We start from the raw sequence: 13,963 nt of genomic DNA on the forward strand, positions 1-13,963 counted from the left end.
CCATTGGTCGAAAAACTAGGTTAGTGGTCCGACGGGCATGACGGTGAAGAGAGAAACTGGGTCACCGATCGAGAATCGTTTATGTCACAGTTGTGTGAGGCTGCTATTACATATTACCAGCGGCTCTCAATGGACAGGCCTGCTGCACCGGACCTGCTGTGAGTATACTATGAAAACAAGCCTTCGAGCTGTCGATAATACAGCTCGGAGGTGACGTCGCTCGGTGTTTAACCATGGAGGAGATATATGGTGGTGGGTGTTGTGGTCATGTCAGAGAGGCTCTCTAGAGCAGCAGCAGGAGGAGGAGGACGGTAGCTCGCTGGCCAGCTCCTGACAGTTAGCCTTCCTCAGCTAGCAGCTGGATGCTAATATTAGTAAAGGGACTGGACGCTGTTATGCTGTTGTTAACGGTGTGTTAACCGGCTCCGGTGTGCCAGACCGGCTTCAGCTGTTGTCAGCGGTTACCAGGCAGCTCGTGTATAGGTAGGTGTCCGCTCCGTTAGGCTCGTTACATGTTAACTAAACGGGACCTATAAGTGAACAATGCTAATCCATGCTAACACGCTAGCTATGTCAACAGGCCTCGGTGGGGATCTGGAGCACGGGTTCTTCGACAGCATCCATCCATCCTGCTGCGGTCACATCCACGTCCCTCCTCCACCGCCGAGCTCTCCTAATAACACAGTAAAAAAGCTGTTTTTTCAACCCCATTGAGAGCTTTTGAGACAGCAGGCACATGTTTGGTTATGAAAGATCGTGACACAGTGTTGGCATTGGCAGTGGAAATGTGGGGACCGCTCGGTGTCTGCAGGCTCCCGCAGTGGTAGCCGGAAGATGACCATGATATTGGGGCTTTGTGATCTGGTTTTAGCCTCCACAGGGCACCGGGCACGATCAGGGCCATTTGTTGTTGTTGTTGTGTGTGATTTGCAAGCAGGGGATCCCCAAACTTTGAGGAGGGATCCAGGAGACGGTTATAGTTGAGATGGTTTAATTGCCTTTTATGGATTGTTAAATGTGTGTGTTTTCTCATTTCTGCAAAAAAATGGTTGTGATAAGTGTGCTTCAACAGTAGTGGTATCAGTAGTTCATATATCAACCTTTTCACTGCAGGAGAGACATCCGGTGTGAACTTCAGACTTGGACTGACAAGTGTTATTTTTGCTCCCAGACAGGTAGCAACCTAACATGGTGCTTATCAGGGTTGATTGGTGTGGCCATGAAGGCATTTTGATAATAGAAGTTTGTTGATCTCGTCATCAAGAGACAAAATAGAACAAGTGTCCATGAAAAGTTTTTGTTTTCAAATGTTAATTCGATTAAAACATATATGGAGAAACATGAGGGAAAAGGTTGTTGTTGTTGTTGTAGTAGTAGTAGGAGGTGTTATTCTGTGGTGTATCTTAAAGATAAGAAAATAAAGTTCTGGTGATATCAGGTCCACAGGCTGATGTTGGCCTACCTAGTAGAGCCGGGGGGACTTTGGTTATTGTAATGTGATGAAACTCAAATGTTGTCTTTTCCTGCTCTCATAATGGATACATTACGGATACAAGAAACTATTTTCTGAACTCGTAAGACTGTTGTTGCTGAGTGAAATGAAGTGAATGTCTCGTCCCGTCTTATCATCTGTTACTAACTATAGTTTCTCAACGTTTTCTTGTCTCTTCCCAAATTATGGATATTTAGGTATTTAAATATTGCAATATTTGACATTCAGCTCAGTGACCAGCTCAGTGACCACCACTGTGGATGCAGAGGGGCTGTCAGCCACGTTAATGATTGATTTAGTATCTAAAATACAAATTGCATGGTAATTTTTTAGATGAAAGCTTTATTCAAGCAGTAATCATTTTCTATTTCCAGAGAAAAACCCGAGTAAATTAGGTACTTGAGACATATATTTTTATATAAATTTAAGTGCATGGCCCTGCACGTACCGCCCGACTCTAGGATGAACTCATGAAGAAAATTAACAAAATTAATGTTAGTTGTTATTGTCATTTTAAGACCATTTTATGCCACTGATAAAATGATAATATAATAGCATAATGATGTAAGTACACCCTTTTAAAAGAGCAATGATCTTAATCCTTAAAGATATTCAGACATTGGAATTTGAATGTGGACAAAAATATTAAAAAGTCTAAAATAAATAAAACCTAAATAAAATAAAACAATACAACCAAAACAATAAATGAAATGGACTATCGGGCTCTGTAAAAAAAAAAAAGTGCAATGGCCAAGTCTTATAATGGTCGGGAAAACCGTGCTGTTTATTCTGGCATCATGTCGGCTAAAATGTAGGTGACATTCTTACGTAAACAAACACGTGAACACAACGGGCAATATCGAGGTAAAAAATGATTGAGGTCATGTCCATATATTGTATGATAAGCCGATAACGTAATTGTTGTGACAGGTGTATACAGTGCATTTGGAATATGCGTCTCAATTGACCAATCCTAAGTCCCACCCCTGTTTGTTACTGTTGCTAGGTCGGATAAGCTTCATAAAAAGAACCAAAGACGCGTTTTACACTACATGTCAGCATTCACACACTGATGGCAGAGGCTGCCACGCAAGGTACCAACTTCTTAATACTCATTCACACACCTTCAGGAGCAACTTGGGGTTAAGTGTCTTGCTCAAGGACACATCGACATGTAGTAGCCGGGGATCGAACCAACAACCTTCTGATTGGTGGACGACCTGCTCTACCCTCTGAGCCACAGCCGCCCATACATTAATCAATGCATGATGATAGACGTATGTCGATCTATAATCGATTTGCAAAGTAAATTATTGATTGTATCGATACTAATAATTTGCACCTTGTTTTTAAGCACGACAAACGTTTTATGGATGTATTTTTTAGTACTTTTAATAGTAAAGAAGTGTTAAACGTTACTCCGTTTCACTCTCCCTGTGTATGACGACATGTGCCAGCAGCGGCAGTCTCAGACAGTCGACAACAAAACGAAGCATGACTGAAAGCGAGGAAAAACCGGACGAGCGACAGATTTTCAAGCTGCGTTTGAGGTCCAGCGCGTGGAAACATTTTGGCTTTTGCAAAATGGGAAATGTCCTTGACAAATCGCCCGCTGTTTGCAGAATATGCAAAGGCCAGATAAAATACTATGGCAACACGACCAATCTTTCCACGCACCTACTGAGACGTCAATATTATTGCTCTACCGTTTATATTGAAAATGAGAACAAAAGCAGGTGCTTAAACTACGGTGACCAGATGTTCCGGTTTGTCCGGGATTGTCCCGGTTTCAAGGTTGGTGTCCCGAGTCCCGATAAATATCTGTAATGCACTCAAATGTCTCAAAAGCCACTACCAAATTTTTTCACCACAATTTAAATAACACTATTATACATAGACGTTTATCATGTTCTGTTCCACTCATTAACTAATTTGTGCGCACGAGATAAGTGTATATACAGGGAGCCAGCACAGCGCACCTCGCTGCTGTCTCTAACAAGTGATGTTGTCTAGCCCCAATTACGCACTGACACGACAGATCTGCTGGTTACATTTTGTGCAATTTTGATCCACAGAACCCTACGTGTTTATGTGCACATCAAACACATTGTTTTGATGAATTATTCTACACAGTTCCTTCTGCGCATCAACAGGCATTTTGCTCAGGACCATCCGTTCCTGGCAGTTTTTCCCCTGGACAGTGTCTCCATCCTGGCCAAAATGTCCTGTGAGCTCCACATTTTTAATTATAATAGCCTGAGGCTGTGGCGAGCAACATAAGGTGACAGATATGGTTCGGTTTGAAAACTAAAGTTATGTACATAGTCCCAGACAACAATAAGTTTCCTCTGAAGAAAACTCTCTACAGGACTCCCAAACTGTCAGTGCGTCATGGCGGGGATAGCCCTGTGATTAAAGGGGGGAAAAGTAGGCTAGTGAATGTGATAAGTCTTGTCACAGCCTCTAATGCACCCCCGCTATAATAATGTCTTTCTTTTTGATCCCACTCCGTGCTCAAATGCGCCACAGGTGCGCCATGTTAGCCATTGTCCGCGTGCACGATGACTAGGATAAACCACTGATCATTCAACCTGAAGAGAAGATGGTTGCATTGTATTTTTTGTTAAATATTATTGCTCTACCTTTTGCTTTGAAAATGAGAACATCATTTAACTTGAATTTATAATTTTATTTCTTGTTAAATATTGCACTGCCTTGTATCTTGAGAACTGAAGCAGCAGTCCTGAAGTTTCACTTTTTATTATTTTCAAACGAGGTGTATGTGTTTGACATTAATGTTTGTGTTTACTTGTTTATATCCATAATCAATTTATCCCTGATTCCTGATTGAATTTTTGGCAAAAAAAAGTTACTGTATTGATTTCAAGTCATTGAATCGTATCTAATCGTATCGCTCAAGATGAGCCAAATATCGTCCTCAAATTATATCGGAACCATGGAAAGTGATACGTATCGTATCGTTGTAAAAATGTGTCACTTAACCCCTAGCGTGTGTGTGTGTGTCTTTAAAAAGCTCACACCCTCTGCACTTTAGTATATACAGTTTGCTCTCAGCTGTGAAACAATGTGAGACTGAAAACACTACAGTGAGTAAATACAGTAAATGATTGGCTTCTGCTTACATTTTTTATTTATATTTACCCTTTTCAAGGCGTTTCACATCCGTGGTACAGACAGACAGACAGACAGGCTCCAGGTTACCTTCCATCGTACCAGCCTGTACAACACAGGCTGCTGTTATCCCCTATACCCCTAGTAGTATAATCTCATCATGCAGCTAAACAGAGCAGATTGTAGCTTAGAATAGATAAAATTGTTAGCAAGTTTTGCTTAGTACTGTATCATAAACGTTTATTGTCCCAGACCTGATAATCAAACTTTGGTTAATAAATAATCGATACGGTGTCTCTTCATTGATCTGTCTGTTCTCTGTTAACGAAGAGGTGTGTAATAAGGCTGCCCACTCTTAGTCCATTAATCGGTTGTTTTGGTCTTATGCTGACCTTACGACTACGACTTTTCAAGTGATTTAACTCTCAGACATATTTCCAAATAAAATCAGGAGAGTTTTGCTAGAGTTGTTCGGCGCACTCCCGTGATTTCGATCGTTTAGTGTAAGGTGGTTCTAAAACTCAGTCCAAGCTGTCTTAAGTCAGTCTTTTTCTCGTCTTGACATTAAAAAATCTAAAATCAAACAAGTTTAATGTTATCGTAAGTTCGATGATGCGGACATTGTCAACAACCAATAGGTGTGCTCTCTCCAGCAGCAAACGGGGTAGAAAGTAAACATGGAGAAACTGGTGGAGTTGTGGAGTGAACAAGAGTGCCTCTTTGACGTGTCCTCTCATTTGTACCACTATAGAGTGGAGAAGGAAAAAAAGCTGCAGTGAGTATGCTATATGCTATTGCTAGTTAGCTAACCACTGTCCCAAACGGGGCTACTTGCAAGCTAACGTTAGCTACTGTAATGTTTGCTATTAGCCTACGAGGTACCTACGATGATTGAAGCTAGCAATCTTCAGCTGAAACATAGATGGCTCGTAAGCTAATAGCAAACGTTACAGTAGCTAACGTTAGCAAGTAGCCCCATTTGGGACAGTGGGTGCTAGCTAGCTAGCTAGCTAGCTATAGCATACAGTACTCACTGTGGATTTCGAGGGCCGCAGCAATTGCTGTCCACGTGTTCCTCAACAGTTTTTCTTCTTAAATACATTTCCACCAGGAGCAGGATGTGACATCATCTCAAAAGGAATCTAGTTGTAGTCTTGTAAATAGTGACCCTGCAAGATCCCCAGTCTTAATATATCATAGTCTGTGACTAAAAACTCTGACTTAAGACACATTGTCTTTAGATGTGAGAGGGTGTCTGACTTCAGTCTTTTCAAAGTCTTTTCAAAGTCTTCTAGTGGATGGTAGGCATTAGTCGACTGAGATTTATACAGTTGATAAGTCGTTCTTTATGCCTTTTTCATGCTTAATGACTTATTTCTAAAAAACTTCTGATCTTATCCCTGGTAAACACCAGATTTAAAGTGGAAAAGAAACATTCAACCAAGTTAAGCTGGTTTACTAAATGGATTTCCACTCTAATGAACAATTATTTAACAAACATGACAAAGGTCAGCATTTAAAAGAAAAAAGCAGCTTTGTTTCATCTTTTGTGACAAGAGCGCCGCCATGTCTCAGTACTCTAGCCTGTGAGGTCACCAGGTTGGTTGGCTCGGCTGAGTTACACAGATAGAACGGTAGAGACCGTGAAAGACGGAGACTGAGGAGACACAGGATCGAAGAAAACAAAAGAGGGGACACTATTGTATTGTTCCTGGGTGTAAAAATTAGTTTTACAATGTTAAAACCAAGGACAAAACGGCCCATTTCTGCTGAAACAGAACAGTATTGCAGCTGGCCAGTGGCACTGAAAGAGCCCTCCGACAGGCACCGAGTCCAGCTGCTGCTGGCTGTCTCCCCCTCTCCCGTCCTCTCCCCTCTCTGATCACCTGTCTCTCCTCCTCTGCTGTTTCATTCAGACGGTCCAAAGACAGGGTCGCTAAGAAAACGCCCAAAGCACTACTTTATTCTGAAGCCCACGATACAGCGTTTATGTACGTAAACGCCTACTTGGCAATACTTCTGATTTAAATGCTAATAGGGAACCTGGAAATCTTAATGAGGCAATCTATAAACTTTGCCTGATAAAGGTGGCAGCATATGGAGGGATCACACAGATGTGTGATCCAGCCAAAAATGATACCTTACATGTCACTGACTTTACATTTTATTGACATGGAATGGACCCTGGTGTCCAAATACCTGCAAACAAGCTTTTTGCCAGAGGACCACACCGTCGCTAATTTTACGTGTCCCCAGGGGCGTTTTTTATTGCGAGGGGACGCGCCGCTTCCCTGCATTGGACGCTTGGTGGGCTGCCACTAGACACAAGGAACTAGGCTCCTGATTGGACGAACGTTTTCCCTCCGTGGGCTGCTGCTCCCAGCTTTCAAACCGGAAACAGTATGGAGGCTCGTTTGGAAACGTTCTTCTCTTATTTCACGAAAATAGTACACCGAAATGTGTTTCTGAGAACATTTGAGGCGAGAAATAATCCATGCAGCTGATGAATCTGTCTTTATTTTGGACCGACAACGTTTATTTTAAAAGATTCTCTGGAGTTTAGAGAGGCGGCGAGTCGTGTCGGACGCCCGTGATTTGCATAAAGTAGCCTGGACCTCAACTTCATGCAAATGAGGAGCGGGCGTCGTGACGCTCCGTTTCTCGAATCGCGCTGCCACGCTACCAGAATGCATTGCACGGCTGCTTACATAGACAATGAATGGGAAGCGTGGAAAGGACGGAGCCTGTGGACACGTACCATAACTTGGCCGATGCCTTGCAGGAGGGGTTTAAGGGGTTAAGAAGGGGATAAAGTCTCCTGTCTCACGACCTACAGTGGAAGCAACATAAAAGCATCAGTACGTAACTTAGGCTGGCCCTGGTTGAACTGCTTTGGACACAACCTGAACCTCGTTGTGTCCAACACTGTAGACAAGACGGAGAAAGTACGCTTCGTTCATAAACATTGACATTTTAATTATTATTATTAATAACTTACAGAAACATTGCATGTAGTCCACCTTGTTGATAGAAAATGAGTCGTTAGTTGCAGCCCTAGTTGGTTGTGATTAATGAAAGTGTGGGGTTTATCACCAAATTTTCATGGATGCTGCATTGTAAAAATGTTCTAGTAAGTCAAATAGTCGCACGAGCTTGGACCCTTCTCTCCACCACTTGGGGCTATGTTTGTCGTTATTTCTGCCAAAATTACAAAAAAGTCAATTGATTTCACAACGTCTCCCCCTTATTCCCAACATTTTGGGATTGTTTCAAGATTATTGATCAGTATTTCTGTATAGACACTGATATCAATACAATCTTGTCCCGCCTCTCCCAAGCTATTTCCATCACTGGTCAGGGTGGAGGCGTTTGTGATTTGGGAGATTGGGCGGCTGACTTTCTGCCTGGATGTTTCCTTGGTTCATGAACAGGCTTGCTGGCTGCTTCCTGGCTATCTGAGTGGGTGTAAAGTGTAGAACAGGGAAACAAAGCTGAATGGCTTGCTGACTCACTGACGAAGTAGAAGTAGGTGGTGGATGGAAATTGAGGCTGGCTGGTTTGAGACCATAGAGACTGGCTGACCCACTTTCCACTCCAGCACCAGTTCCTTTCAGTGTTCAATCATGACATAGTGGTTTTCCCCCTCTAGCCCAGAGCTTTGTCCCGGCCTGGTTCACCAAGCCTGTCCTGACCTAGAACTGCGCCGCCTGCTACTTCAACAGTGCTCCTTGAGCTTTGCAATTCGTCGTCACTGTACATTTAACATATAAATGGCCCACCAAAGTGTCTTTTTCAGAACCCTTATAGGATTCAGACACAGTTTCGGACTGGCTTTTATTGTCTAATTTTTTCCTTAAAGGCACAACGAGTAGGATTTGTCGGTTGCGGTTTGTAAACACACAATTCAAAGTTTGCCCCGCCTCCCCGGTTCAATGTTTTTGTTTTTTCGGCGCAGTGTCTGCCATTTTTTATGTTCCACTTTGATGCGTTTTTTATGATCTAGCATCTGGTCGCTACATCTTTATAGAGGTTGAACTTGATACCCAGAAAGCTCCAAACACAACAACATGAAAAGAAAAGACAAAATCCAGGCAGAGAGCTGCAGGGTCTCTGCAAATACAGACCTAACCACACACTTCTAGTGGGTCACAAGTAATGAATGAGAGGGATTATTTGTTTCATACTCCAGAAACAACCTGACACATTGTGCATTTAAGCTTCAGTAGGCAGTATATTTTTGGCATCATTGGGCAAAAATTCCATAATAACCTTTCAGCATATTGTAATTCAAGTGTTCTGAGAGATAACTAGACTTCTGCTCCTCCTCATGGCTCTGTTTTCAGGCTTTAGAAAATCTAGCCCGTGACGGAAGACTTTGACCAATCACAGGTCATTTCATTGAGAGAGCGTTCCTATTGGCTGTGCTCCGGTCATGTGACCAGAAATTGGCGTTCCTTCACCAGATTTCACAATGGCGGCGGCGGCGTCAGAAATTGGCATTAACGTAACATAATATTGATTCATATTTGATCAGTGCTGCCTAGTTTGACCGTTTGGTCGGAGTTCGCGAGTGATTGACAGCTGGCTCTCATAGTGGGTAGCTGGACAGCAGACCTCAGATCAGCTCTTACTGCTTGTTTTCCTCCGGTCTGTGAAATCTTGCAGATGCCGTTAGGAGCATCGGAGGACACAGAGGAACATGATTTTTTTTAGGTTACCTGTTTCATGTGCTACTGTCACCATATAGCGTTCCACTGTGGAGTATTTCCCCACTGCGTTGAAGCTGGAGCTAGATGCTGTCAGAGTTTAAGCTAACGTTAACGCTAACTCTGTTCTGCTCTATTGGATTTGGGAAGTTTAGAGTCGAGCAACCCTAGCCAACGTTTCCTGGGAAGCATTACATTTACCAAACACATCAGTTAGTCCTCATCCTAATTGTTCTCCTTAATTTTCTCTTCTAATTTTGACAGTGAAAACATACTGTTTTAGAATACGAACACGTAGCCGGACAGGGTTATGAAATAACTTTAGCCTCAGTCTTTTAGCATAATGCTATCTACATATAGGAATCACGTGTTTGATTAAGAGTCATTTTACAGGGTCTGAAAATATCTGCTGGAAACATTAAAGTTAGCCGTAGACGGTGTTTTTATCCAACTCATGGAGCCACCGTTAGCTTAATTAGCCGGCTACAGCTGATCACATCTGTCAGTCGTCATTTTAGCAGACAAAACCAACAATCATAGGCTATAAATGAAAATCAGGAATTTTTAAAACTGCGTTATGTGCCGTGTGAGAGTAGAAAGCTTGTCACTGTTGTCACCAGCTGAGCTGTCAGCAGTGCAGTACCTGAGGGGCTGTCGGAATACGTTATGGGCCGTCTTCTCCGCACAACACTAGAAAGGAAAAATGTTTAGGCTGAGGGTTGTAAGCTTGAGCCACTTTAGGTTCTAAGGTTATTTAAAACGTTCTTTTGCCATTATAGTATTCATGAAAGGCAGGGGTAGCGAGATACTACTAATGAGGACATTGTCAGTAGGGATGCACTGATACCACTTTTTTTCATACCAAGTACAAGTACTTATATTTGGGTACTCGCCGATACCGATTATCGATACGAGTTCTTCTCTGTGCCCAAAGACCCTCGTTAACAGCCAGCTGGAGGGTGTGAGCGACACACGGCAGGCTGGGGAGTCCCGCATACGAGGCATTGCGCCGCGACCGTCTCTAGATCGGCTTGGAAAGGCTCGGGGCAAAGGTGGCTCACGGCCGCAGCTTTACAGCGCTCCCCGCCCGGACCCTGCTGCACCGTGACGGGGCTTCCTGCTCCCGGTGTGACTGTCGAACGGGGCGGACTGTCCTCAGTGCTCCCCAACCGCGTCGTGCCACGGCCCACGTAAAAGGCGCCAGGGGTCTGTGGCGTCGTCTGCAACCCACCCAATCCGTCTTGAAACACGGACTAAGGAGTCTAACGCATGCGCGAATCAGAGGGTGCAAGCAAAACGCCGTGCCGCAATGAAAGTGACGGCCCGTCTCACCCGCACCGTCGGAGAGGTGGAGCGTGAGGACCTGAAAAATGGTGACGAGAGGTTAATGTCGCGCTGCTGTAAAGTGGTATCGGTGCCGTTGTATCGGAGCCGTTTTGCGAGTACGAGAACAAGTACATGAGCACAGTATCGGACAGATACCCGATACTGGTATCGGTATCGGTGCATCCCTAATTGTCAGTAAGCTTTGAAGTGCCCAAACTGAACAGCAGCAACCATGCAAATTCAGGTTTACATCCAAGTTAAATCAGAGAGGAGAGAAAATGTTTCAGCTTTCATCTGTGCATTAATGGAACATCAGGAAATGACCCAATTAGCCCAGATTCAGCTATGACATGTTTCAGGTCAGCAGTTGTGAACATACGGACTTCTTTTGTTTTTTGTGTTCCATACTTTGTTTTTAATCAAGTTTTATGATGTTGACGTAATATGCGGTCTTGTTTAAAATTTCAGATTTTTTTTTTTATTTATTTTTTTACATTTTTAGATTTGTGAAAGATTGAATTTGCACTTGACTGACTTTTCTCTTCGTCTCTCTCTCCAGGGGTAGAGGCGTTGCACCAGCTGTTTAAGGATCATATCATATCGGGGGCACACAGACCACATCAAACCAGATGAAACTAGGTCAGGCTGAATCAAACCAGACCGAGTCCAGATCGGAACGGAGCCGACCAGACTAATCCAGACGATACCCGGCCGGTCCAGGAGGCCTGTTACAGTTTCCTATCCAGGTAACCGAAGCAGCTCTGTTCCCCGTGTGCAGGCGGGTCCCCACTCATATTTCACAGAGGTGAATTTGAACCAAGGAAGGCTGCCTACTGATCTTACTCATCAGTCTGACTCATGTGAGAACCAGAGAGTCGAATGCATAAACAGAAAATCAAGAGATTTTTGGTGCTTATTCCTCCTGCTGTCCGCTCCCATTCTACTAAGTTATAGGGTCACGTAGTGATGTCTTGAAAGCTAATCATGCCCACTGGCACCATTGCATCCTTGTCTGATGATTCTGACTAACCTCTATCTAAAGCTTGATGGTCATTGTAGAGGTTTTTAAATTCTGGCAATTTGTTTTGTGCGTAAAAACGCCTTTTTGTGAGTGTGTCAATTTACCTCCTGGAGTAAAATAATCCATCACTAAAACCAGTTTTTTCTCACAATGGACAGAGGATTGAGAGGGAAATAACATGGTGACAGTTAGTTGGATTCCCCCAAGGAGCAGATTGAAATATCACACTTCTACATGTCTACATGTTCATGCTTGTTGAACAGGTGTTTTGATAAAGTATTGGCTTTTTACTCGCAGAGGTTTCATTGCACTTACAGTTACAAGTGTAGTTGTCAACTGGAGTACTCTTCTGGTTCATGTCACTGTCTCCACCGCAGCCTCTCTGCTCTGCTGTTCTCTGACTTCTCTCCAGTCCGTGTGTGTTTGTGTGTGTGTAGAGGAGTGACACAGAGAGCAGAGGAGATGCTGCCGTGTGAAAATAAATAGCTTCATAACGTTATGTTAAAAAAAGCTCAGCTAAAGCTCACCTGGTAGAGCGGGCGCCCCCATGTCCTAAAGGTTTTCTCTCCCCTTTTCATAACTGTCACTGTCACAAAAATTATCTTTAAAAAAAAAAACTAACGTCGGAGCTTATCAATAATTTAGCAGCGGTGCCCGTTTAATACCGGGTTTCGGGAACCAATCCCTACACATGACTCACCACTATGACTTTCATATAACTGATATGGTATTACCTAGGGGTGTAACGATTCATCTGCTACATCGATGTATCGATTTATATTCCTACGATCCAACTACATCGATAGGTACTCGGCAAGTTGTCCTTCACGGGAGACGTATATCGATATGAAATCGATTTGAAACGCAAAAATCGATTTGTATGGATACTAAGGATTTGCACCTTGTATTTAAGGACGACAAATGTTATATGAAAGTGTTTTTAGCACTTTTATTAGTAAAGAAATGTTAAACGGTTCACTCTCCAGACTTGTGCCAGCTTCCGAGCGCTGCCCTCTGCATCGTGAGCACGCATCCATGGCGTGCATGCAGACGAACGGCGCACTGGACTCCTCGCTCTCTCATGAGAGGTAGTGGCGTGGAGGGAGATGGGCACCGATCTGCATGAGACGGGGGCGGCTTCACCCACAGGAGCTTTACCCGTGGGCTATCGGTTTTTCATTTCAGAGAAAATGACTGTCCTTTTCCCCGTCATGATATCTATGTGCACGCAGCATGAACCTCACGTATCCAGCCGGAGAGCAGACGGTCCGCGAGGCAAAGTTTCACGATGGGAGTAAAGTAAAAAACAAAACAGAGATTCAACTAATGTTAGTCTAACAGAGTTTTAAAATGTTTCTCCAGATGTTTTCATGTATGAAAAGACCCCAAATGAACACTGTAGGTGGACTACTGGATTACTATCAGCATATTATTCAAACAGCATTTGTTGAGGAATGATTCTGTCCCAAACAGTTTGATCACTATCAGCTGTTTGATCACTGTCAGAGGTTGATCTACTGTTTATATTGTAAATGAGAACAGAAGCAGCAGGTTAAACCACTGCTCATTTAACTTGAATAGAAGTTGGTTTATTATATTTTGTGTTAAATATTGCTCTGCCTTGTATCTTGAGAACTGAATCAGCGGGTCCTGCAGTTGCACTTTTTATTATTTTCTAATAAAAGCTGCATTTATTTGCCATTAATCGTTGTTTACTTGTTTATATCCATAATTCATTTATCCCTGTTTCCCGTACTAGAAAAACTTTGAGGAGTCTTGACCTGCTCTGTCCAGGATCAGATATTTATTTCACAGTCACACTGATTGAATTTTTGGCAAAAAACAAGTTACTGTATTGATTTCAAGTCATTGAATCACTTCGTATCGCTCTAGATGAGCCAAATATCACCCTTGAATCGTATCAGAACTATGGAAATCGTATCGTATCATATCGTTGTAAAAACGTATAGTTACACCCCGAGTATGACCTAAATCTGCTTGGAAAATAATAACTGACGTACAGTATTTCTATACATGCAGTTACTGAGACAGCAGCGTCTTCCTGTTTATTCTGCCTCCACATTTGACCTAGTAGATGCCATAATGTTGTCTGCTAGTGTCCAGGAACTCTTAACTGTGTTTGGTTTTGATTATTGACTCATTTGTTAGTAAACGGGATGTTGTTGTGTGTTCACAGTCGAGGGCTCAAGAGTGGATGGAAGGAGATGATTTTAACACAGAGGCTGTGATGAACATCTGTGGTGAGTGGGACTTGATAATGTTCTG

The 13,963-nt window shown here is 43.0% G+C and overlaps 1 protein-coding gene across 5 annotated transcripts in view; it reads left to right on the plus strand.

Annotated features, from left to right (window-relative positions):
• Positions 1–13,963, plus strand: part of bmal1a (basic helix-loop-helix ARNT like 1a) — a 30,430-nt gene continuing 16,467 nt past the window's right edge. For 2 of the 5 annotated variants that reach the window (XM_074631532.1, XM_074631536.1), the window contains exons 1-3: positions 1–158; positions 11,216–11,402; positions 13,875–13,938. In XM_074631532.1, the coding sequence (XP_074487633.1) occupies positions 13,893–13,938 (46 nt within the window). In that variant the 5' untranslated portion in view covers positions 1–158; positions 11,216–11,402; positions 13,875–13,892. Of the gene's footprint in view, positions 159–243; positions 484–580; positions 685–11,215; positions 11,403–13,874; positions 13,939–13,963 lie in introns of those variants that run through there. The other 3 variants (XM_074631535.1, XM_074631534.1, XM_074631537.1) reach the window with 3 other exon arrangements.

This window comes from Sebastes fasciatus, chromosome 4 (assembly GCF_043250625.1).
Source record: "Sebastes fasciatus isolate fSebFas1 chromosome 4, fSebFas1.pri, whole genome shotgun sequence".
Classification (NCBI taxonomy): domain Eukaryota; kingdom Metazoa; phylum Chordata; class Actinopteri; order Perciformes; family Sebastidae; genus Sebastes; species Sebastes fasciatus.